Source organism: Strix uralensis, chromosome 5 (genome assembly GCF_047716275.1).
Source record: "Strix uralensis isolate ZFMK-TIS-50842 chromosome 5, bStrUra1, whole genome shotgun sequence".
Classification (NCBI taxonomy): domain Eukaryota; kingdom Metazoa; phylum Chordata; class Aves; order Strigiformes; family Strigidae; genus Strix; species Strix uralensis.
Window position 1 is genome coordinate 1,038,129 of NC_133976.1, and position 24,744 is coordinate 1,062,872.

Consider the following 24,744-nt stretch of genomic DNA (forward strand, 5'->3'; position numbering starts at 1 on the left):
GGCTCTAACCCCCCCCCGCCTGGCTCCTGGGGGGGCTGTTGGTGGTGTCCTGTGTCCCCCCCCCCCCCCGCCCCACGCGTGTCCCCCCCCACCGTGACCCCCCCCACGCGTGTCCCCCATCCCGGCGTGACCCTGGGGTCACCCCCCCCCCTTCCCACATCCCCCCCGCCGGCTCTACCCCCCCTCCCGGCTCCCCGGGGGGGCTGTTGGTGGTGTCCTGTGTCCCTCCCCGCCCCACGCGTGTCCCCCCCCGCCCGTGACCCCCCCCCCGTACCTGCCCTCCTGCCCTGCCCGCAGCCGCCGGGCACTGCAGCGCTGCCGCCGCCGTCTCGTGGCCGTGTCCCGCGTGGGACACCCCGGGACTGGGGGGGGACAGGGCGGGGGGGGGGGTCGGGGGGGGCCTCCATGGGGTGGGGGGGGGGGACACGCGTGGGGGGTCGCTGCGTGCGGGGGGGGGTGGGGGCTCTGCCCCGTGGGTGCGCGGGGCCGCGGCCGGGCGCTGCTTCCTCGGGTGGCGGGGAGGGGGGGGGGGTGGGGGGGTGGGGCGTGGGTCAAACCCCGCCCCCCCGGGGGGACACGGGGGCACCTGGGGCACCACAAGGGGGGGAGGGGCTGTGGGACCCCCCGGGCCCGGACGCGCGTGGGAATTCAAGGGGGGGCGGGGCGGGGGAGGGGGTGTGACCACCCCGATATCCCCCCCCCACCCCCCACGGGCCGCGCTCGGCCGCGGCTGCCGGGATCAGCGGGGGGAGGGGCCACGGCGGTCACGTGACGAGGTCACGGGCAGCGGCCCCGCCCCCCACCAGTGCTCCCAGTACACACCAGTGCTCCCAGTGCTCCCAGTGATCCCAGGTACACACCAGTGCTCCCAGTAATCCCAGTACACACCAGTGCTCCCAGTGCTCCCAGTAATCCCAGTACACATCAGTGCTCCCACTGTTCCCAGTACACCCCAGTGCTCCCAGTGATCCCAGTGCTCCCAGTACGCCCCAGTGCTCCCCGTACATCCCAGTGCTCCCAGTTCACACCAGTACACACCAGTCTATCCATGTGCTGCCAATGCAACCCGGTGCTCCCAGTACACCCCAGTGCTCCCAGTACACACCAGTGCTCCCAGTGCACCCCAGTCCTCTTACTACACCCCACTGCTCCCCAGTGCTCCCAGTATACCCCAGTGAACCCCAGTGCTCCCCAGCACATCCCAGTGCTTCCAGTGCTCCCAATACAGCCCAGTGATCCAGTACACCCCAGTGCTACCAAGTACATCCCAGTGCTCCCAATACATCCCAGTGATCCCAGTACATCCCAGTGTTCCCAGTACACCCCAGTGATCCCAGTACATCCCAGTGCTCCCAGTACACACCAGTGCTGCCAGTACACACCAGTGCTCCCCGTACGTCCCAGTGATCCCAGTACATCCCAGTGCTCTCAGTGGTCCCAGTACACCCCAGTGCTGCCAGTACACACCAGTGATCCCAGTGCACACCAGTGCTCCCCGTACATCCCAGTGCTCCCAGTACAAGCCTCTTAACGAGACCCGCCCACGGCCACGCGCACCCCGGGGGGTCACGGGGGGGCTGGGGGAGCAGGGGACCCCCCGCCCCCCCTCCGCGGGGCTCTGGGGCCGCTTAAGGAGCGCGGGGCCTTTAAGGGGCGTGGCCAGGAGGGCACCGCCCACCAGGGGCGTGGCCGAGGGGCGGAGCGCGGGGAAACGCCACGTGGGGGCGCGAGCGGGGCGGGGCGGGAACCTCCCAGTGCGTCCCAGTTCCCCCCAGGGGAGCAGAATTGGGGGCTGTAAACCCCCCCAGTGCCTCCCAGTGTCCCCCAGTGCCTCCCACTTCCCCCCCAGCGGCTCCCAGTGTCCCCCAGTGCCTCCCACTTCCCCCCCAGTGCTCCCCAGTGCCTCCCAGCGTCCCCCCAGTGCCTTCCAGTTCCCCCCCAGTGCCTCCCAGCTTCCCCCAGTGCCTCCCAGATGTCCCCCAGTGCCTCCCACTTCCCCCCCAGTGCCCCCCAGCTCCCCCCCAGTGCCCCCAGCTCCCCCCCAGTGCCTCCCAGTTCCCGCCCAGTGCCTCCCAGTTCCAGGGAGCCCCCACTGCCTCTCCGGGTCTTTATTGGCTCCATCCCGACAGCAGCCGCGCCCGCGCCCCCTGACCCCCGCCCGCCCCCCCCGCCCCCCCTCAGCACTCGATGGAATCCTCCAGCAGCTGCAGCAGCGGGGGGGGCACCCCGGGGTGGGTGTGTCCCCCCCCCCTCCTCCAGGCTCTCCTCGTTCACCTCCTCCAGCGCCGGGAGCCCCCCCGGGGCCCCCCCAAGCCGCCCCCCCCCCCCCCTAAACTGGGACTGCCGCCCCCTTCCCCGGAACCCCCCGAAGCCTCAGCCAGGCTGGATGGGGGGGGGACACAAAACGGGGGGCTGGAGGGGGGGGGAGGAGGGAGGGACGAGTCTTCTGGGGACCCCCCCGGTCGCCCCACGGAGTTGGCTTGAGGTTTGGGGGTGGGGGGGGGCTGGGGGGCGGCGGGGGGGGCGGCAGCGGAGGCGGGGGGGACCCCTCGCCCCCCTCGTTGTACCCCTCGTTGGGGTAGTAGAGGCTGGGGGGGGGTCGGCGACGATTTGCCGGGGGGACCTGTTGGGGGGGGGGGGGGACACAGAGAGAGAGGGGGGTTGTGGGGGGTGGGGGGGGGCCCCCGTGAGACACCCCCCCAGCACCCCAACTCCTGCCCAGCACAGGGACCCCCAGCATCAATTGGGGGGGGCTCAGGGAAGGGGGATCCTGCCCCCCCCCACACTCCCAGCACCATTTTTGGAGGGGCTCAGGGCTGCCCCCCCCAAGTTGGGGGGGTCACTTGCCACCCCCCCCCCACTCACCGGCTGGAACCACCTGAGGCTCTGTGGGAGGGAGAGAAGCGTCAGGTGGGAAACTGAGGCACAGAAAGGGGGGGGGGGGACCCCTTTTCACAGCCCCCCCCCTCGATTTGGGGGGGACACCACCCTCCCCACTTTATGAACCCCCCTCGGAGCTGTGCACCCCGTTTTGTCCCTTGAGGGGGGGGGTTGAGGGTGCGGGGGGGGGGGTTTGGGGAGGGGCTGAGGGATTGGGGGGGGTTTAGGGGTGCTGGGGGGGGTTGAGGGGTGCAGAGGGGTTTAGGGGTGCTGGGAGGGTTGGGGAGGGGCTGAGGGATTGGGGGGGGTTGAGGGGTGCGGGGAGGGTTGAGGGGTGCCAGGGGGGTTTGGGGGTGCAGGGGGGGTTGGGGGTTCTGGGGGGGTTTAGGGGTGCTGGGGGTGTTTGGGGGTGCAGGGGGGGTTTAGGGATGCTGGGGGGGGTTTGGAGTGTGGGGGGTTTGGGGTGCAGGGGGTGTTTGGGGGGGCCCCTACCACGTTGGGGTGCTTCTCGACAGCCAGCGCCCGCCCCGATCGGCCGCCGCCTCCTGCTGCTGCTGGTGCTTCTTCATCCCCCTCAGGATGAGGAAGAGGAGGGCGGCGGTGAGGAGCAGGCAGGGCCCCCCAGCCCCCCCCGCCAGCCCCCCCCGTATTCAGGGGGCTCGGCCCCACCTCCGAGGGGGTCCCGGGGGGCTGCGGGGGACACGTGACAGTTTGGGGGGAGTGGGGGGGGGGGGCACCCCAAAACCGTGGGGGACCCCACCCCCATCATGGGTGCTGTGGGGGAGGAAGAGGAGGAGGAGGGGGGGGGGGGGGAATGGGGAAGGAGGGGACCCCCCTGGGTGGGAGGGGGGTTATGGGGGGTTTGGGGGTACAGGTAAGGGGGGGGCCCCCCCCAAAATTTCGTACCCGCCTGCCCTGGCCACAGCACCTCCAGCTCCACCGTGGTGCTCGAGGTCTCCCCCGATTCCTCGTCCCTCGCCAGCACCTGGGGACACCGCGGTGACACGAGGGGACACCCCCCCCCCCCCCCCCCAAACCCCGGACCCCCCCCCATCCCCCCCTGAACGCCTGGGTGCCCCCCCAAATGCCTGGGTGTGTCGTCCCCCCCCCCCCCCCCCCCCCCCCAGCTCAGCATCACCCAGCCCTGAGACCGGCCGGGGGGGGGTGGGGGGGTGTATCTGGGTGCCCCCCCCCACCTCGGGGTCCTTCCCTGCCCCATGGGGGGTCCCCTGGGTGCTCCCCCGCCCCCCCAACCCTGGGGTCAGGCCCTGACCCTCTGGTTTCATCTCCCTGTTCCCCCCCCGCCCTCCATTGGCCTCTTGTGTCCCCCCCCGGTCCCCAGGACCCCCCCAAACCCCCCTGGACGCCCCCCCAAACCCCCTGAGGGCCCCCCCCAGCCACCTCGGACCCCCGGACCCCCCCCCCCAGTCCCCAGGATCCCCCCAAACTCTCTGGTGCCCCCCAGCCCCCCCAGTGCCCCCCCCCAGCTCCCCCAGTGCCCCCCCATACCCAGAACAGCCCTGGGTGTCCCCCAACCCCCCTGGTGCCCCCCCAGTCCCCCCAGTGTCCCCCCAATTACCCTGATGCCCCCCAGTCCCATTGGTGTCCCCCCCCCAGCACCTCCCAGTGCCCTCCCAGTCCTCCCAGTGCCCCCCTCAGTCCCCCCCAGTGCCCCCCAGTCCCTTCGGTGTCCCCTCCCAGTGCCTCCCAGCACCTCCCTGTGCCCCCCTGAACCCCTGGTGTCCCCCCAGCCCCCCCGCTGCCTCCCCCGCTGCCCCCCCCGCCCCACCTGCAGGCGGTAGCTCTGGGCCGGCCGCAGGTGGTCAGCGCGGGCCACCAGTAGCCCGTTGGGCATCACCTGGAAGAGCTGCGGCTCGTGGCTGCGGTTGGGGCCGGGGCTCAGGCTGTACCGCACGCGGGGGTTCACTCCCTGCGGGGGACCCGGCCTCAGCCCTGCCCGCACCCTGCCTGTACCCCTGCCCACACCCCTGCCCACACCCCTGCCCATACCTCTGCCTGCATTGCCTGCCTGCATCCCCTGCCCGCACCCCTGCCTGTACCCCTGCCTGCATCCCCTGCCTGCATCCCCTGCCCGCACCCTGCCTGCGCCCCTGCCTGCGCCCCTGCCTGCGTCCCCACCCATACCCCCACCCACATCCCCTGCCTGTACCCCCACCTGTACCCCTGCCCATACTCCTGCCCCTACCCCTGCCCATACCCCTGCCTGCATCCCCACCTGAACTGCTCCCCATGTCCCCTGCCTGTACCTCTGCCCACACCCCTGCCTGTACCCCTGCACCCCTGCCTGCACCCCCACTTGTATCCCTGCCCATACCGCTGCCCTCAAACCTGCCTGCACCCCCACCCATACACCCACCTGCCCCCTCTATGTGTCCCCTGCCCGTACCCCTGCCCACACCCTGCCCACCCCCCTGCCTGTACCCCCACCCATACCCCTGCCCACACCCCTGCCTGCACCCTTGCCTGTACCCCCACCCCTACACCCACCTGCCCCCTCTCCCCGCATCCCCTGCCCGTACCCCTGCCCACACCCCTGCCCGTGCCCCCCTGCCCCCTCCCTGCCCTCACCTCGGCGAAGTCGGGGTCGTGGGCGCGCAGGGCCAGCACGCGGCCGCCGAAGGTGAGGAGGAGCGCGGCCTCGCGCCCGGCGGGGACGAAGGCCCGGTACGAGGGGCGCGGGAAGGCCGGGGGGTGCCGGTTGGGCGCCAGCACCCGCACCACGGCCTGGGCCACCGCGAACTTGCTGCCGTCGTTCACCTGCGCCGCCTTGGGGGGGGGAACATGGGGGTGACACCCGGCAGCGCCCCACAACCGCCCGTCCCCCGCAGGCACCCCCCGGCCCCCCCCCGGGTACCCCCATCTCTCCAGGCACCCCCCACCCCAGATCTGTGTGTGTCCCCCCCCGTCTTGGTGGGTGCCCCCCCATCTCCCCAGACACCCCAAGTGCCCCCCCACAGCCCCCCCATCTCCCTGAGTGCCCCCATCTCTCCCCCCCCCCCAGTCCCCCCCCCTCCTCAAACACCCCCATCCCCCCCTTCACCCTCCCCATTCCCTGGGACTCCCCCGTACCCCCCAGGTCCCCCCCACCCCCTGTGGTGCCCCCCCCCATCTTCCTGGGTGCCCCCATCACCCCACGCCCCCCTTCTCCCCAGACACCCCAGGTGTCGTCCCCCCCCCAGGTCCCCACATCCCCCCCCCACCTTCCTGCATGCCCCCATCTCCCCCCCCCCCCCCCTCCCCAAACATCCCCCATCTCCCCCCTTCCATCACCCCAGACACCCCCCGTTCCCCGGGAACCCCCGTTCTCCCCAGGTCCCCCCCACGCCCTGGGGTGCCCCCCACCCCCCGGGCCCCCCCCGGCCCCCCACCATGACGCTGAGGCTGATGGCGGGGGTGCTGCGGCTGCTCTCCACCGCCCGCAGCAGCGTGATGGCCCCGGTTGTGTTGTCGATGTGGAACCGGCTGCTCTCCTGGTCTGGGGGGGGGGTTATAAATTTGGGGGACCCCCCCCATCTCCAATAGCCCCTCACCCCCCCTCCCAGCTGCAGGGCATGGTGGGAAACTCCCCCCCCCCCCATCCCTGGGGTTCCCCAATGTCCCCCCCACTTCACATTCATACCTGGACCCTCAGGCCCCCCCTTTTTTTTTGGCGGGGGGGCACATGGGGGGTTTATTAACCCTCTGAGCACCAATACGGGGGGTTTAAACCCCTCAGGGTGCACCAGGGTGTGACCCCCCCCCCCCCCTTCCCCCCCCAGTGACCCTGCTGCCTCCCCATAATGGGGGGGGGGGGGGGGATTAGGGCCCCCCCCGGCTCAATCCCTTTATACAATTTGCACCCCCCGGCCCCACTGGATCCCAGCATTGGACTGTGCTGGGATGGGGACCCCCCCCCGGCACAGACACCCCCCCCCCAGTACTGCCTGCCCCAGGGACTGGGGGGTGTGGGGGGGCACCGGCTCTGTGACACCCCCCCCCACCTTGCCCCGGGCACTGCAGGTGGCTCTGACCCCCCCGGTGCCCCCGTGTCCCTGTGTCCCTTGTCCCCCCAGTGTCCCCATGTCCCTGCCCCCCCTGTCCCTGTCCCCCCGCATCCGTGTGTCCATCCCCCCCACCCTTCCCTGTGTCCCTGCCCCCCATGTGCCCATGTCCTTTGTCGCCCCATATCTGTGTGTCCCTGCCCCCCCGTGTCCCCATGTCACTTGTCCCCCCATGTCTGTGTGTCCCTGCCCCCATCCCTGCACCCCACCCGTGTCCACGTGTCCTTGTCCCCCATGTCCATGTGTCCCTGCCCCCCGTGGCCCTGCTCCCCCACATCCATGGTCCATGTCCCCATGTCCCTGCCCCCCACCCGTGTCCCTGTGTCCCTGCCCCCCCAGTGTCCCCATGTCCTTGCCCCCTGTGTCCCCGTGTCCCTGCCCACTCCTGTCCCTGTCCCCCTGCATCCGTGTGTCCATCCCCCTCACCCGTCCCCGTGTCCCTGTCCCCCCATGTCCGTGTGTCCCTGCCCCCCCTGTCCCTGCCCCCCCCCCCGGTGTCCCCGCGGGTACCTGCCAGCAGCGAGTAGGTGATGGCCGCCCTCAGTCCCCTGTCCCCATCCTCAGCGTAGACAGACCCGGGGCTGAAGCTCAGGGGACCCCCCTGGGGTTTGGGGGACACACACACAGCCCCCCCCCACATCAGCTCAGCCCCAGGGGACCCCCCAACCCCCCCCCCCAGCCCCCCCCCGCCGTGTCCGCACCTGGAGCTGCCCCTCGGTGACGTTGGCGGTGTAGACGGGGCTGGTGCAGACGGTGAGGCCGCGGTGGGCTCTGGGGGTGCAGGGCAGGAACTGGGGGTACTGGTCGTCCCCGTCCAAGACGTTGACCCGGACGCGGGCGGAGGCGTTGAACCGCTCCTTGGTGTTCATCTCCTGCCCACGGACAGGCCGCTGGACGGACAGACGGACACCGGGGGGGGGGGGGGGGGGGGGCAGAGAGCTGCCTGCCCCCAGCCCTGCTGCCCCCAGCCCTGCCCACTGGGAAATGGGAGGGGTGCTGCCCGGCCAGGCATGGGGAACCCCCCCAGTGGGATGGGGACCCTCAATGGGACAGGGAACACACCACCCCACACCCCACCCCAGGGCACAGGGACCCCCTGGGGACAAGAACCTTCAGGTATGGGGACCCGCGCGGCAGAGGGACCCCAAAGCACGGGGACCCACGAGTAACAGGGTCCTCCAAGCATGGGGACCCCCAAGCACAGGGATCCCCCAGGGCACGGGGACCCCCAGGGACAGGGACCCCCAAGCACAGGGACCCCCCAGGGCACGGGGACCCCCAGGGACAGGGACCCCCAAGCAACAGGGACCCCCCAGGGCACAGGGACCCCCACAGGGACCCCTAAGCAACAGGGACCCCCAAGCACAGGGACCCCCCGGGGCACGGGGACCCCCAGGGACAGGGACCCCCAAGCATGGGGACCCCCAGGGCACGGGGACCCCCAGGCCCAGCCAGGCCCAGAACCCTCAGCTCGGGGTGGGGGTGGAGCTCCCCAAGGACAGGGGGTGCTGACAGATGGGGGGATGGGCCCCCCCCCCCCCCCCCCCGCCGGTGCCTGCTGGTGCAGGGTGGGGGGGGTGGGGGGGGTGGGGGGGCCCATTAGGGAAATGAGGGGGATTGAGGGCAGGTGCCGGGGGCTGACGAGATCACGTCACCCCCAATTAGTGGGGACAGCGGGGATCGGCCTCGGGCACGGGGGAGGGGGGAAGGGGGGGGCTGGGGGGGCTGTGCCGGGGCGGGGGTCACACCCACACGTGTGCACTGTCCCCGTGTCACAGCAGTGCCAGGGCTGGGGTGGAGGGGGGGGACACGGGGGACCCCGAGGCCGTGGCATGGGCACGAGATCCCCGGCGCCAGGGCAGTGGGGCTGCAGGGGCACAGGATGGGGGTGGCGTGGGGACAAGGGACAAAGGGACACGGGGTGGATGGGTGGAGGTGACACAGGGGACACGGGGTGGCCACGAGGTCCCCAGGCCCACGGCGGTGGGGCTGCAGGGATATGGGGTGGTGATGGCTGGGGACAAGGGACATGGGGACACGGGGTGGAGGTGATATGGACAGAGGGGACACGGGGGACATGGGGTGGCCGTGAGGTCCCCAACCCCCACGGTGGTGGGGCTGCATGACCACAGGGTGGAGATGGCGTGGGGACAACGGCCAAAGGGACACGGGGTGGAGATGCCCAAGCCGTGGAGTGGAGATGTAGTGGGGACAAGGGACATGGTGACACAGGGTGGAGGTTGCAGGGACACGAGGGACAGGTGGAGGTGACATGGGCAGAGGGGACACGGGGGACACGGAAGGGCCACAAGGACCCACGGCAGTGGGGCTGCGCAGATGTGGAGTGGAGATGGCGTGGGGACAAGGGACACAAGGGGGATGGGTGGAGGGGACACAGGGGACACGGGGTGGAGGTGACATGGGCAGAGGGGACACAGGGTGGCCACAAGGTCCCCAACCCCCACGGCATTGGGGCCGCATGGCCACGGGGTGGAGGCGTCACGGGGACAAGGGACGTGGCACCGGGACAAGGGACGTGGCACGTCTGCCAGGTCCCACCTCCATGTCAGAGGGCAGGGCGCGGGCAGGGTGCAGGCAGGGTGCACACAGGGCACACACAGGGTGCAGGCAGGGTGCACAGAGAGCGCAGGCAGGGTGCAGGCAGGGCACAGGCAGGGTACAGGCAGGGCACAGGCAGGGTGTAGGCAGGGTGCAGGCAGGGCACACGCAGGGCGCAGGCAGGGTGCAGGCAGGGCGCAGGCAGGGCGCAGGCAGGGCACAGGCAGGGCTCAGGCAGGGCACACGCAGGGCGCAGGCAGGGCACAGGCAGGGTGCAGGCAGGGCACACGCAGGGCGCAGGCAGGGCGCAGGCAGGGCACACGCAGGGCACACGCAGGGCACACGCAGGGCGCAGGCAGGGCGCAGGCAGGATGCAGGCAGAGTGAAGGCAGGGCACAGGCAGGGTACAGGCAGGGCACAGGCAGGGTGTAGGCAGGGTGCAGGCAGGGCACACGCAGGGCGCAGGCAGGGCGCAGGCAGGGTGCAGGTAGGGCACATGCAGGGCGCAGGCAGGGCACACGCAGGGCGCAGGCAGGGCGCAGGCAGGGCGCAGGCAGGGCACACGCAGGGCGCAGGCAGGGCGCAGGCAGGGCACACGCAGGGTGCAGGCAGGGCACACGCAGGGCGCAGGCAGGGCGCAGGCAGGGCACACGCAGGGCGCAGGCAGGGCGCGGGGGCTCACCACGGCGGTGACCACCACCTCCAGCTGCTGGCGGCTCTCGAAGTCGAGGGCGCGGGCCAGCACCACCCTCCCGCTGTTGGGCAGGTCGATGCGGAAGAACCTGGCGTCGGGCTTGGGGGGGACGGGGGGGGGACAGGGGGGGACAGAGGAGGGGGGGGCTCAGCACTGGCAGATGGCCCCTAGGCCACCCCCCAACCCTTTTCGTGTCCGTCCCCCCTCGGCTCACCGAGGCCGTGTCGATGACGTACATCAGCGTGTCCCCGTCGGCGTCCTCCGCCTGCGCGCTGAACACCACCGAGTGCACGGCCGCCAGCTGCGGCCACGGCCCGTCACCCCCCCGGGGCCACCAAACGCACCCTGGGGCCACCAAACCCTCCTGGGAGTCCCCAGCCCCTCCTGGGTGTCCCCATCCCTCCTCGGTGTGCCCCAGCCCTCTTGGGTGTCCCCATTTGTCCTGGGTGTCCCCTCCTGGGTGTCCCCATCTGTCCTGGATATCCCCATCCCCTCCTTGGTGTCCCTGTCCCTCTTGGGTGTCCCCAACCCCTCCTAGATGTCCCCAACCCTCTTGGATGTCCCCATCCCCTTTTGTGTGTCCCCTCCTGGGTGTCCCCATCTGTTCTGCGTGTCCCCACCACTCCTGGGTGTCCCCAACCCCTCCTGGACACCCCACCTTCTCCCACCCCCAGCCCTGTCCCCGTCCCCACACCCATGGCCACCCTTGTCCTTGTCCCCATGGCCATGACCTTGTCCCCATGGCCATGGGACTATGACATCCCTGTCCTGGTGCCCATCCCTGTCCCCAAGTCCATGACCGTGACCCTCCCTGTCCCCACCCTTGTCCACAAGACCATGACCGTGACTGTGCTTGTCCTGGCACCTGTCTCCCCCCCGTCCCCCCCCTGTCCCCATCCCGGCACCTCGCTGATGTTGTGGGTGAAGACGGTGGCCCCACGGAAGTGGGGCCGGTTGTCGTTCTCATTGAGGACCTGGACGATGATCCGGTACTCGACCTGCCGGGGGGGGGGACAGGGGGGTGACCCAGGGTGGGACCGTGTCCCAGGGGACACCTGGTGCCCCCCCTGGGGGTCCCCGCGGGCACGGTGGCCGTACCGGGGAGAAGCCGTCCTCGGTGCACGTCAGGGCCACCATCAGCACTGGGGACTCCAGCTCCTGCCGGGGACGGGGCGTCACAGAGGGGGACACGGCGTGGGGAGGGGGTGAGGGGCTGCCCCACACAGGGACACCCCCCCAGGGGGTCCCGCAGGATGGACACAAGATGGAGGGTGGTGACGGAGGGGTGGAGGATGGACGGATATGGGATGGACACGGGATGGACACGGGTGGATGGATGATGGATGGAAGCAGATGGACGCACATGGGATGCAGGATGGATGAAGGGGGGTTGGAGGAGGGACCCAGGTGGACCCAGGGTGGAGGATGGACATGGGATGGACACGGAATGGACAGAGGATGGACATGGGACAGACACGGGATGGACACGGGATGGACACAGGTGGGTGGACGGAGGATGGACCCAGGATGGATGGACAGACATGGGATGGACACGGGATGGACACGGGTGGGTGGAGGAGAGACCCAGGATAGACCCAGGACAGACAGAAGGACAGAACAGGGAGGGGTGGCTGGAGCTGGGAGGACCCCAATGGGCTGGGGGGGGTTGGGTTGAGTTGGGTTGAGTTGGGTTGGGTTGGGTTGAGTTGGGTTGGGTTGGGTTGGGTTGAGTTGGGTTGGGTTGAGTTGGGTTGGGTTGGGTTGGGTTGAGTTGGGTTGGGTTGGGGTTGGGGGGCTGGGGTAGGGGTGGGGTGGCAGCACCTCGCGGTCCAGCTCCCGCCCGTCCGAGACGTTGAGGCGGACGCTGCGTCCGTCCAGGTAGAACCAGGCAGCATCGGCACCGGCCAGGCAGAGGCGCAGCGTGGCCCCGCCCGCGTCCCCCGCGGCCACCGGCAGCCGGGCCACCAGGCTCCCGTGGGCGCTGTTCTCCGCGATGGCCGTGAAGAGGTTCCCGAAGCCGCTGCACCCGTCACCCCCGGCTGCGGCCACCGCCACGGCTCAGGGACACCACAGCCCCCGGGGTGGCACGTGGCCCTGGGGGGGGTCCCTGTCCCCTACAGCGTCATCGCCAGGGTCCCCATGTCCCCGTCGCCAGGGTCCCCCATCCCCTGGTGACCCCCTTCCCAAGGTCCCCATGGCCCTTGGGGTCCCCATCTCCTGGTGACCCTGTCCCTTGTATCCCCCCCTGTCCCCATCTCCCATGGCTGCCACCCCCAGGGTCCCCAACATCATGGTCCCCATTCCCTGGTGACCCTGTCCCCAAGGTCCCCATGTCCCTTGGGGTCCCCAACTCTCACAACTGCCACCCCCAGGGTCCCCAACTCCAGGCCCCCCATCCTCTGGTGACCCTGTCCCCAAGGGCCATGGGGACCTTGGGGTCCCCATCCCCTGGTGACACCACCCCCATGGTCCCCATGTACCTTGGGGTCCCTATCCCCTGATGATGCCATCCCTAGGGTCCCCATGTACCATAGTTGCCACCCCCATGGTCCCCATCCCATGGTGACCCTGTCCCCAAGGTCCCCATGTCTCCCTTGGGGTCCCCATCTCTCATGGTTGTCACCCCCAGGTCCCCCATCCCCTGGTGACCCCATCCCCAGGGTCCCCATGTCCCTTGGGGTCCCCATCTCCCATGGTTGTCACCCCCAGGGTCCCCACCCACTGGTGACCCTGTCCCCAAGGTCCCCATGTCCCTAGGGGTCCCCATTGTCACCCTCACGGTCCCCAACTCCAGGGTCCCCACCCCCCAGGGTCCCCACCAGCCACTGGGTCCCTCCCAGCCCACTGCCCCCCTCCCATCCCCAGTGTCCCCAGTGTCCCCCCTGCCCACGCTCACCCGTGGCTAGCTGCAGCACCAGGCAGGTGGCCAGGAGGGCCAGGCAGGACGGTGCTGCCATGGGGACAGGGATGGGGACAGGGACGGGGCCCTCGGTGGCAGCCTGCAGCCGATGGGGGGGGACGGACACACACACGACACGACACACAAATTGGGGGGGGCTGTCACCCCCCGCTCAGTGTCCCTTGTCCCCTGCACCCCCATCTCCGTGTCCCATCGGCCACTGCCACCCCCGGGGCCCCTCCCCTGGGACCCCACCCCCGTGTCCCCATCCCTGTCCCCATCCGAGGGTCCCCTCCCCCTGGGGTCCCCACATCCATGTCCCCAACCCTGTCCCCAGCCGTGGGGGGGTCCCCATGGCCATGTCCCCAACCCTGGGTCCCCATAACTGTGTCCCCATCCCTGTCCATCCCGTCCCACCCCCCCCCCCGGGTTCCCCACCCCTGTCCCCATCTGAGGGTCCCCTCATCCATGTCCCCATCTCTGTCCCCCCCCGGGGTCCCCATATCCGTGTCCCCTCCCCCTGGGGTCCCCACATCCGTGTCCCCACCCCTGTCCCCCTCCCCAGAATCCCCACCCCTGTCCCCATCTGAGGGTCCCCACATCCATGTCCCCATCTCTGTCCCCCCCCCGGGGTCCTCACGTCTGTGTCCCCACCACTGTCCCCATCCACGGGGGTCCCCACATCCATGTCCCCCCCCCCGGTGTCCCCACCCCTGTCCCCATCTGAGGGTCCCCCCATGTCTGGGTGCCGCCATCCCCGGGGTGTCCCCCGGGTGTCCCCAGGGTGTCCCCATCCCCCGGGGTCTCACCAGCCTCAGTGGTTGGGGGTCGGTGTCTGCTCCCTGTCGTCCCCCCCCGTCCCCCCCCCGGCCATGGGGTCTGCAGGGGTGGGGACCATATGGCGTGTGTGCGTCCCCTCCCCCCTTAATTAGCTGCAGGTAATTAGGGCGGGGGGGGGGGAGGGTCTGTCTGTCCCCATCTGCCACCCCGACACCCCTCCCCGGCACGGGGCGTCCCCCCATTCTGCCCCCCCCGGCATCCCCCCACTCGCGTTGGGGGGTGAGGGGTGTCCCGGGGGTCCCTCGGGGGGGTGTGTGGTGTCTCCCCTCCCCCCAGCCCCCCCCGGTACCTGCCCGGCGCCGCCGCCCCCGGCGCTGCTGCCCCTGCCCGGGCCGGGACGGGGGGGGCGGATCAGCGGGGGCGGCCTGAGCCGCGGGGGGCGGGGCTGCCCTGCCTGTGCTGCCTGCGCTATCCCCTGCCTGTCCTATCCCTGCCTGTGCTATCCCCTGCCTGTCCTATCCCTGCCTGTGCTATCCCCTGCCTGTCCTATCCCTGCCTGTGCCTGTCCCATCCCTGCCTGTGCTATCCCCTGCCTGTGCGATCCCTGCCTGCCCTATCCCCTGCCTGTCCTATCCCTGCCTGTGCTGCCTGTGCTGCCTGTCCTATCCCTGCCTGTGCTGCCTGTGCTATCCCCTGCCTGTGTTGCCTGCCCTGCCTGGCCTACCCCCTGCCTGTCCTATCCCTGCCTGCACTACCTGGGGTATCCCCTGCCTGCCCTGCCTGGGGTATCACCTGCCTGTGCGGCCTACCCTGCCTGAATTACCTGCCCTATCTCCTGCCTGCCCTGCCTGTACTATCCCCTACCTGTACTGCCTGCCCTGCCTGGGGTGTCCCCTGCCTGTCCTGCCTGTCCTATCCCTGCCTGGGGTGTCCCCTGCCCACCCTGCCTGCCCTATCCCCTGCCTGTCCTACCTGGGGTGTCCCCTGCCCACCCTACCCCTGCCTGTACCACCTGGGGTACCCCCTGCCTGTCCTGGCAGCTACCACCTCCCCCCACACCGCCCTCCCCCCAAAAAAGTGCAGGCAGGGGAGGGGCGGGTGGGGGAGGGGCGGGGGGAGGGGCGTGTCCTGGCGCTGAGCCCCGTTAAGCCGCTTTGGGGCCAAAGAGGATCAAAACGGGGGGGGGGGGAGGGTGGGGGGTGGGCGGGGGTGTGCACACGCGTGTGCACACGTGCCCGGGATCACGCGTGTGTCTGTGTGGGCCTCACATGTGCCCGTGCACACGCGTGGGTCTCTATGGGCCTCGCACGTGTCTCTGCACACGCGTGTGTGTCTGTACGCGTGTGCACACGCGTGTCTGTACAGGGCTCAGGTGTGTCTGTGTACATGCGTGTGGCTGCACAGGCCTCGTGTGTGCACACACATGTGCACGTGTGTGTCTCTATGGGCCTCAGATGTGTCTGTGTACGTGTGTGTACAGGCCTCATGTGTCTGTGCACACACGTGTGCACGTGTGTCTCTACAGGCCTCAGATGTGTGTGCACACACGTGTGTCCATGAGGGCCCCACATGTCTGTGTACACACGTGTGTCCAGATGGGCCTCACACATGTCTGTGTACATATGTGTGCACACACGTCTATACGGGCCTCACATGTGCCCATCTACATGCGTGTGTCCATACTGGCCTCACGTGTCCATGTACATGTGTGTGCACGTGCCTGTATGGGCCTCATGTGTTCATGTACACGCATGTGCACACACATGTGTCTCTATGGGCCTCATGTGTCTGTGCACACACATGTATCCGTATGGGCCTCACATGTGTCTGCACACGCATGTGTCTGGGCCTCAAACGTGTCCATGTACACACGTGTGCACACATGTGTGTGTCTATGGGCCTCAGACATGTGTGCACACACATGTGTCCATAAGGGCTTCACACATGTCTGTGCACACACGTGTGTCCATATGGGCCTTGCACATGTCTGTGTACATGCATGTGCACACACATGTGTCTGTACAGGTCTCACGTGTCGGTACAGGCCTCACATGTGCCTGTCTACATGTGTGTCCATATGGGCCTCGCACACATCTGTGCACACACACGTGTCCGTATGGGCCTCATATGTGTCCATGTACACACATGTGCACACACGTGTCTGTATCAGCCTCACATGTCTGTACACACAAGTGTCCATGTGGGCCTCAGGTATCCGTGTACACACGTGTCTGTAAGGGCCTCGCCCATATCCGTGCACACACATGTGCACACATGTGTCCGTAAGGGTCTCACATGTCCGTGCACACACGTGTGTCCATATGGGCCTCGCATGTGTCCATATACACGCAAGTGTCCATGTGGGCCTCGCACATGTCCGTGCACATGCGTGTGTCCACACAGACCTCACAAGTGTCTGTGCACATGTGTGTGCACACGTGTGTCTCTGTGGGCCTTATATGTGTCCATGTACATGCGTGTGCACAGATGTGTGTCCATATTGGCCTCACATGTGTCCATGCACACACGTGTGTCTGTAGGGGCCTCCCTGGACACACACGCGTGTGCATGGACTCACCCGTTTGCACACAAGTGTCTGGGTGCTCACACACATGTGTCCACCCACCCACCACACGTGTGCGCGGTGCTCCCCCCGCCCCCCGGCACAGCCCCACACCCTGCAGTGGGGGGGGCCCCACACAGCCCTGCCCCCCATGTGGGGGTTGTGGGGCGGCGTCACTGTCCCCCTCCACCCCATAGCGTGTCCCCCGCCCCACAGTGTGTCCCTGTCCCCCCTGTGCCCCATAGTGTCCCCCCACCCCATAGCGTGTCCTTGTGCCCCACAGCGTCCTCATGTTCCCTGCCCCACAGCATGTCCCTGTGCCCCATAGCGTGTCCCTGTCCCTCCCCCCTGCCCCATAGCATGTCCTCATGTCCCCCCGTGCCCCATAGTGCGTCCCTGTCCCCCCTGTGCCCCACAGTGTCCCCCCCACCCTGTAGCGTGTCCCTATCCCCCTGTGCCCCATAGCGTGTGCCTGTCCCTCCCCCCTGCCCCATAGCATGTCCTCATGTCCCCCTGTGCCCCATAGCATGTCCCTGTCCCCCCTGTGCCCCACAGTGTCTCCCCCACCCCGTAGCATGTTCCTGTCCCCCTGTGCCCCATAGTGTGTCCCTGCCTCCCCCGTGCCCCATAGCGTGTCCCTGTCCCCCATGCCGTGTCCCTGTCCCTCCCCCCTGCCCCATAACATGTCCTCCTCCCCCCCGTGCCCCATAGTATGTCCCTGTCCCCCCCATGCCCCACAGTGTCCCCCCTGTACCCCATAGCATGTCCCTGTCCCCCCTGTGCCCCATTGCGTGTCCCTCCGTGCCCCACAGCGTGTCCCTGTGCCCCCCAGCACCCCTCCATGCCTCATAGCGTGTCCCTGTCCCCCCCTGCCCCACAGCATGTCCCACCCCCCTCCTCCCCTCCCAGCCCCACGGCGCGACCCACAAGAGCTGAGCAGGCGCTGAGGGTGTCAGCACGTGTTGGGGACACACAACATTGGGGGGGTCACAGCACACCCCGTGTCCTTGGGGTGTCCCCCCCCACCCCCCAGGGCGGCTCCTCCCCCCCTGCCCCCGGCCGTGGCGGGCAGGGACAGGCAGGGACCGGCAGGGACAGGCAGCACTTCCCCTTCCCGCGCCCGTCACGGGACGGCTGAGCCGGTGTCACGGGACCCCGGCAGCACCCTGGGGTGGGGACCTTTGGGGGCACCCTGGCATGGGGCAGGGACCCCAAAAGTGGGATTGGGACCCCCTAGGGTGGGGTGGGGACCCCCAGGGGCACCCTGGGGTGGGGTGAGGATCTTTGGGGGCACCCTGGGGTGGGATAGGGACCCCCAAGGGTGGGGTGGGGACCCCTGGGGGCACCCTGGGGTGGGACAGGGACCCTGGGATGGGGTTAGGACCCCCTAGGATAGGGTGGGGACCCCCAGGGGCACCCTGGGGTGGGACTGGGGACCCCATTAGGGTGGGGTGGGGACCCCCGGGGGCACCCTGGGGTGGGATGAGGACCCTGTGGTGGGGTTAGGACCCCTTAGGATGGGGTGGGGGGTCCCCAGCAGCACCCTGGGGTGGGACAGGGGACCCTGGATTGGGATGGGGACCCCCGGGGGCACCCTGGGGTGGGACAGGGGGCCCTGGGGTGGGGTGTGGACCCCCGGGGTGGGACAGGAGACCCTGGGGTGGGGGTCCCCAGCAGCACCCTGGGGAGGGATATAGACCCCTGGGAGCACCCTGGGGTGGGACAGGGACCCTGGGGTAGGGTTAGAACCCCTTAGAATGGGGTGGGGGGTCCCCAGCAGCACCGTGGGGTGGGATGGGGACCCCCGGGGGCACCCTGGGGTGGGATTAGGACCCCCTAGGATGGGCTGGGGGCCCCCAGCAGCACCCTGGGGTGGGACATGAACCCCCCAGGGCGAATCAGGGACCGCCCAGCCCCCCCAAAGCGGGTCGCCGGTGGGTGGGGGGGTGCGAGTGCTGGTTTTGTGGTGCGGGGGTGTCTCTAGCGAAGGTCGTCGGGGGTGAAGAGGCCGCGGGCGCGGCGCAGGACCGAGTCCTTGCTGGGGTCGTAGGGCCGCTCCTTGGAGGGGATCTCCAGGACAGCGGGCAGCGGCCGCGCGTGGGCCTCCACGGCGTGCCGGATGAGCTCGGCCAGGCACTGGCTGATCAGGATGATCCCGATGTCCTCCCGGTTCAGGAAGCTCCTGCCGGGCCGGGCGGGGTCAGCACCCACAGACCCCCCGTCCCCTCAGCACCCCCCTCCCGCCCCGCCGCAACGGGGCCTACCGGAAGGTCTCCTCGATTTCAGCCAAGCTGGTTTCTTTCTCCACCACCAAGAAGTTGGGTTTGCGGTGCTTGTCCAGCTCGCCCACGCCGCCCAGCAGGAACCCGGTCACCGTGTCCTCGTCGCCCAACACCGCGATCAGCTTCCCGCGCCCCGACATGGCGCCGCCGGCACCGCCACAGGCCGCACCGCCCGGAAGAAGCCACCGCGCATGCGCGGCTGCGTGCCCACGCCCCTTACGGCCGCCGTTACCGCGGCAACGACGCTCTCGCCCCGCTCTCAGCGCTGCTCGTTAGAGCTGCCCACGCCCCCCGCGGGAAGGACACGCCCCTTACGGCCGCCGTTACCTCGGCAACGACGCTCTCGCCCCGCCCCCCCCGTGTTGGTTAGCGCTGGCCACGCCCACACCGGCCGGACACGCCCACATCGGTTCTGGTCACGCCCCTGCCCGCCCCTGGGGGGGCGGCCGCGCGCATGCGCAGTGCGCCCGTGCCCTTGAGGGGGCCCTGGGGTGACACCCCCCCGCTTCAGGTACAGCCCCCCCCAACCGCACCGCCCGGGACCCCCGTGTCCTGCCCCGGACCCCCAAGTCCCCCCCCCAGCACACACATCACCCCCAGAGCCTCCCCCAGTGCTTTATTGGGGGGTCCAGGACCACTTTGGGCCCCCCCAGGACCCCCCAGAACCCCCCCAGGACCCCCCAGCTCCCCCCATCCACCCCCCCCAACACACACATCACCCCCAGAGCCTCCCCCAGTGCTTTATTGGGGGGTCCAGGACCACTTTGGCCCCCCCAGGACCCCCCAGGACACTCCCAGAACCCCCCAGATCCCCCCAGAACCCCCCTGTCCCCCCCCAACAGCCCCCCCCCAGCACACACATCACCCTGAGAGTCTCCCAGTGCTTTATTGGTGGGTCCGGGACCCCTTTGGGCCCCCCCAGGGTCCCCCCCCTCCTGTGCCCCATCAGCTCTGGGCTTGGGGGGGGTCAGGGGACGGTGACACGGTAGGGGCTGCCGGGGACGTTGTCGTCGCCCCAGCGCAGGATGAGGACATAGTCCCCCTTCTCCTTCACCGTGTAGGTGACGTTGTAGACCCGGTTGCCCACGTGCTTGACGTAAACCTCCTCGCAGGGGGTCTTGGGGCCGTGCACCCCCACCATCAGCATGTTGGTGCCTGGGGGGGGCGAGGGGGGGGCGGTGCTGGGTCCTCACCCCGCCCTTGAGACCGCAGAACCCCCCCAGTCACCCCCCAGCACCCCCCCGGGACCTCACCCTGTCCCCAGATCCCCCCTGTTGAGCCATCCCCTCCCAGGACCCCTTGAGACCCGCCCCAGACCCCCCCGGACCCCCCCCAAGACCCACCACCCACCCCCAAGAACCCTGGGGACTCTGACCCAATATGTCCCCCCCCGGACCCCCCCAAACCGCCCTTTTGAGCCATCCCAGACCCCTTGAGATCCCCCCAGGACCCACTGGGACCCCCCCCAAGATCCCTGGGGACCCCCCTCTGACCCACTGTGTCCCCCCCCGGACCCCAGACCCCCTGCTAACCCCTCCCTTTCCCTCCCAGGCCCCCCCAGGTCCCTTCTAGACCCCCCCAGGACCCCCCCCAGGACCCCTGGAGACCCCTCTCTGACCAACTGTGTCCCCCCCGCTGATCCCAGACCCCCCCCAGACCCCCCTGTTGACCCCTCCCCTTCCTCCCAGGCCCCCCAGGACCCCCCCCGGTCCCCTCTACACCCCCCAGGACTCCTCAGGACCCCCCCAGGACCTGCCAGACCCCCCCCAAGACCCCCGGAGACCCTTCTCTGACCCACTGTGTCCCTCCAGACCCCCCTGCTAACCCCTCCCCTTCCCTCCCAGGACCCCCCGGGTCCCCTCTAGACCCCCCAGGTCCCCTCAGGACCCCTCTAGACCCCCCCCAGGACCCTCAGGACCCCCCCAGGACCCCCCCCCTACGCACCGGCCTTGCTGCAGTCCACGGTGAAGTGGTTTTTCTGGCCCAGGAAGGCGGTGGCCAAGCCCGGCCCCCGCGCCACCACCTTCCCCGCGTCCGAGGAGAACTTGGGGAGCCCCCCGAAAGCGGGGGGGCCCCGCGACGCCGTCCCCCCCCGCGTCATCGTCTCCACCAGCACCGTCGACGTCTCGTGCAGGCTGTGACCCCCCGACAGACGCGGGCCTGCAGGGGGGGGACACACGGGGACACTGTCACCACGGTCTGGGGGGACCCCCCTGGGGAAACCACCACGCTGCACCCCCCCACCCCCCCCCCCGCCCCGGCCCAGGGACCCCCATCCTGTCACCCTGGGGGTCCCCAGCATGTGACCTTGGGGGAGCCATCTTGTCACCCCAAGGACCCTCCACCATGTCACCCTGGGGACCCCCTGTGACCCATCCCCACCCCCCCTGCTCCGTACCGGTGACCTTGGCCTTGAAGGGGCTACCGACGATGTGGTGGGGGCCACCGTACTTGATGGAGATGAGGTAGTTGCCGGGGGCCATGGGGGTGTAGGTGACGCGGTGGCCCTCGGCGCACTCCACGCAGTCCAGCTTGACCTTGGAGGGGCCGTCGATGGTGACGGCCAGTGCCCCCGCCCCCGCGTTGGCCGTCTTCACCAGGAACTCCGAGCACACGCCTGCGCCGGGTGGGGTCAGGTGCTGGCCCCACGGCCACCAGCCCACGGCCACCACCCTATGGCCATGTCCCCATGGCCACCACGCCGTGGCCACCACCCTATGGCCACCATCCCATGGCCACCACCTCATGCATGGCCACCACACCACGGCCACCATCCCATGGCCACCACCTCATGGCCACCAGCCCATGGCCACCAGCCCACGGCCACCAGCCCAGGGCCATGTCCCTACATTCCCACGGCCACCACCTCAAAGCCACCACCCCATGGCCACAGCTCCGCTGCCACCAGCCCATGGCTGCCACCCCATGGGCGTGTCCCCATGGCCACCACCTCATGGCCATGGCCCCACTGCCACTGTGCTACAGCCATGGCCTCATGGCCACCACCCCACGGCCGTGTCCCCAGTGCCACCACCCTATGGACTTGGCCACGTCCCCATGGCCACATCCCCAGTGCCACCACCCCACAGCCACATCACCCGGCCACGTCCTTAGTGCCACCACCCCACGGCCACGTCCCCGCCACCACCCTCCCACAGCCACAGCCTTGACCGTGGCTGTGTCCCCGCCACCCTCCTCGGCCCCGAGGCGGGTTCCCCGCCAGCGGTGTCACCTGTGAGTCCCCCCTCGAGGCCGGGGCCGTAGGCGGTGACGAGCCCGGGGTCCCCGGCCTGGCTCTGCTCGCCCACGCGGATGTTGAAGGGGCTCCCGGGCACGTGGCGCCCGTTGAAGCGCAGGTCGATGGAGTGGACCCCGTTCTCCCGCGGCAGGAACCCGATGGCGTACTTGTCTGCGGGGCCACCGTGTCACCGCCCGTCCCGGTGCTGTGGCCCTGTGTCCCCACACCCCTGTGCCCACGTCCCCATGTCCCTGTGTCCCCGTGTGCCTGTGTCCCTGCATCCCCCGTGTCCTCGTCCCCACGCCCCCATGGCCCCACATCCCCATGTCCGTGTCCCCACACCCGATGTCCACATCCCCATGTCCCCATGTCCCCATATCCCTGCATCCCCCATGTCCATGTCCCCATGTCCCCAAGCCCCCACATCCCTGCATCCCTGTGTCCCCACACCCCGTGTCCCCACACCCCCACCTCCTCATGTCCCTGCATCCCCCTGTCCACACCCCGTGTCCCTGTGTCCCCACATCCCCAACCTCCACACCCCATGTCCCTGCATCCCCATGTCCCCGTGTCCCCACGCCCTGCATCCCCATGTCCCCAAGCCCCATGTCCTCATATCCCCTTGCCCCATGTCCTCCTGTCCCCATGCTCCAGGTTCCCGTGTCCCCACACCCCACATCCCTGAGTCCTGTGTCCCACGCTCCGTGTCCCCTCCCATGTCCTTTGTCCCTGTGTCCCCATATCCCCATGTCCCATATTCCTGTGTCCTGTGTCCCACACCCCATGCCCCCATGTCCCACATCCCGTGTCCCTGTGTCCCCCTGTCCCATGTCCCTGTGTCCCCACATCCTGTGTCCCATATCCCCCTGTCCCCACGCCCCGTGTCCCCGTGTCCCACCGCTGTCCAGCTCGGACACGTAGCACTCCTCCACGACGCCGGCCGGTGTGTGCACTTTGGCGTCGATGACGCCACGCGCCCCGTTCAGCTGCACGGCGAAGGACGCCGGCTGGTTCACTGTCACCGTCTCCTGCGGGGACACAGCGCTGGCACCCACCCCCGGGCGGCCGGGGGGCTCAGGGGGGGCGGGGGCAGGGCATGGGGGTGACACCAGGGGCGGTCCCAAGGGGGACATGAGGAGGTGGCACCAAGGGTGGCGTAAGGCGGGGATCCCAAGGGTGTCATGTGGGTGTAAGGTGGCCCAGGGGTGACATGGGGGACCCAGGGGTGGCACTGGAGGGGGTCTCAAAGGTGTCACATGGGCGCAAGGTGGCCCAAGGGTGACATGGGGGACCTAGGGGTGGCACAGGGGACCCAGGGGTGGCACTGGAGGGGGTCTCAAGGGTGTCACATGGGCACAAGGTGGCCCAGGGGTGACACAGGGGACCCAGGGGTGGCACTGGAGGGGGTCCCAAGGGTGTCACATGGGTGGAAGGTGGTCCAGGGGTGACATGGGGGACCCAGGGGTGGCGCTGGGGTGGGGGTGATCCCAAGGGTGCCACAGGGGCATAAGGTGGCCCAGGGGTGACACGGGGAACACAAGGGTGACAGAGGAGACCCAAGGGTGCCACCTGGACACAAGGTGTCACCCAGGGGTGACACAGGCCCCAGGGGTGACAGGGGGTCAGCACAGGGGGGCACCAGAGGTGGCACCATGAGCGGGGGCGGTGTCCTAAGAGTGTCCCAGAGACACAAGGTGTCACCCATGGGGAACGCGAGGCGGGGGGGGGGGGGATGTCTGGAGACCCCAGGGGGTGTCCCTGTGTCCCCGGGTACCTGGAGGCTGGTGACAGTGAGGCGCCGGGCGTCATCGGAGTGGGAGGCCACGGGCACCACGAAGGGGCTGTCGGGGATGTGCTCCTCGTTGAACTTGATGGAGACCTCGTAGTCACCTGGGACAGAGGGGGGGACCTCGCACGGGGACACCCTGATGCCACCACCCCACAGCGACGCCCCATGGCCATGTCCCTAGTGCCACCACCCTGTGGCCACGTCCCCATGGCCACATCCCTGGTGCCACCATCTCACATAGGGACACCCGCCCATGGGGACACCCTCACTCGGGGACACCCTCACACGGGGACACCCTCATGTGGGGACCCCTTGCCAGGGAACACCCTCCTCTGAGGACACTCTCACTTGGGGACCATTTGCCTGGGGACACCCTCACTTGGTGTCATCCTCACCTGGTGACACCTTTGCCCAGCAACACCCTCACTTGGGGACACCCTCCCCTGGGGACACCTTTGCCCAGGGACACCCTCATGTGGGGACCCCTTGCCAGGGGACACCCCCACCTGGTGACACCCTCACTTGGTGTCACCCTCACCCGGAGACACCCTCATTTGGGGACATCTTTGCCCAGGAACACCCTCACTTGGGGACACTCTCACTTGGGGACCCCTTGCCTGGGGACACCCTCACCTGGTGACACCCTCACTTGGTGTCACCCTCCCCTGGGGACCCCCTCCCCCGTGGGTCCCACCTTGCACGAGGGTCCCGCTCCCCCCCGTCGGGCACAACCCTGGTGGGGGGCGGGTGTGTGTGTGTTTGGGGGGGTCCGGGATGGGGGGTTGGGGAGTGCAGGGGACCCCCGGGGGGGGTTGGGGGGTGCAGGGGCCCCCCCCCAGACCCACCGGGCTCCTGGACGAGGTAGGAGACGCCGCAGGACCCGTCCTTGCGATCCTCGAAGGCGATCTCGGCCTTGCTGGGCCCCTCCACGGCGATGGAGAGACCCCCCGCGCCCGCCTCCCGCGTCCAGATGCTGAACTCGGCTGGGGGGGGCGGGGG

General features: G+C 69.6%; 3 protein-coding genes across 12 annotated transcripts in view; all 3 read right to left on the reverse strand.

Annotated features, from left to right (window-relative positions):
• Positions 1-2,198: 2,198 nt before the first annotated feature.
• Positions 2,199-14,761, reverse strand: LOC141943895 (cadherin-related family member 5-like). Of its 8 annotated transcripts, none has more exons than XR_012629082.1 (16): positions 14,223-14,761; positions 13,091-13,193; positions 12,016-12,233; positions 11,293-11,352; positions 11,100-11,192; positions 10,409-10,495; positions 10,183-10,293; positions 7,643-7,813; positions 7,452-7,542; positions 6,270-6,376; positions 5,470-5,667; positions 4,670-4,738; positions 3,787-3,865; positions 3,373-3,570; positions 2,866-2,886; positions 2,199-2,623 (listed from the first exon to the last, which is right to left on the reverse strand). XR_012629082.1 is itself a non-coding variant. In XM_074869601.1 (14 exons), the coding sequence occupies exons 2-14, from the start codon at positions 13,149-13,151 to the stop codon at positions 3,455-3,457; spliced, it is 1,533 nt and encodes a 510-aa protein (XP_074725702.1). In that variant the 5' UTR covers positions 13,152-13,193; positions 14,223-14,760; the 3' UTR covers positions 3,407-3,454. The 8 variants fall into 8 exon arrangements, 1 of the variants encoding a protein (XP_074725702.1); XR_012629086.1 differs by having other exon boundaries at positions 4,670-4,810; positions 12,016-12,288; XR_012629085.1 differs by having other exon boundaries at positions 4,670-4,810; positions 12,016-12,301.
• Positions 14,762-17,380: 2,619 nt separating this feature from the next.
• On the reverse strand, positions 17,381-18,904 carry ATP6V1F (ATPase H+ transporting V1 subunit F). 2 transcript variants are annotated; one of them, XR_012629088.1, is made up of 3 exons: positions 18,701-18,904; positions 17,771-18,618; positions 17,381-17,718 (listed from the first exon to the last, which is right to left on the reverse strand). XR_012629088.1 is itself a non-coding variant. In XM_074869604.1 (2 exons), exons 1-2 carry the CDS (start codon positions 18,856-18,858, stop codon positions 18,417-18,419), a joined length of 360 nt encoding a protein of 119 aa, XP_074725705.1. In that variant the 5' UTR covers positions 18,859-18,904; the 3' UTR covers positions 17,381-18,416. The 2 variants fall into 2 exon arrangements, 1 of the variants encoding a protein (XP_074725705.1); XM_074869604.1 differs by having other exon boundaries at positions 17,381-18,618.
• A 680-nt stretch (positions 18,905-19,584) lies between these two features.
• Positions 19,585-24,744, reverse strand: part of FLNC (filamin C) — a 41,735-nt gene continuing 36,575 nt past the window's right edge. For both annotated transcript variants that reach the window (XM_074869606.1, XM_074869605.1), the window contains 7 exons: positions 24,591-24,728; positions 23,731-23,846; positions 22,855-22,984; positions 21,951-22,127; positions 21,117-21,335; positions 20,663-20,878; positions 19,585-19,873 (listed from right to left, as the gene is read on the reverse strand). In XM_074869606.1, coding sequence (XP_074725707.1) covers positions 19,686-19,873; positions 20,663-20,878; positions 21,117-21,335; positions 21,951-22,127; positions 22,855-22,984; positions 23,731-23,846; positions 24,591-24,728 — 1,184 coding nt within the window. In that variant the 3' untranslated portion in view covers positions 19,585-19,685. The remainder of the gene's footprint in view (positions 19,874-20,662; positions 20,879-21,116; positions 21,336-21,950; positions 22,128-22,854; positions 22,985-23,730; positions 23,847-24,590; positions 24,729-24,744) is intronic.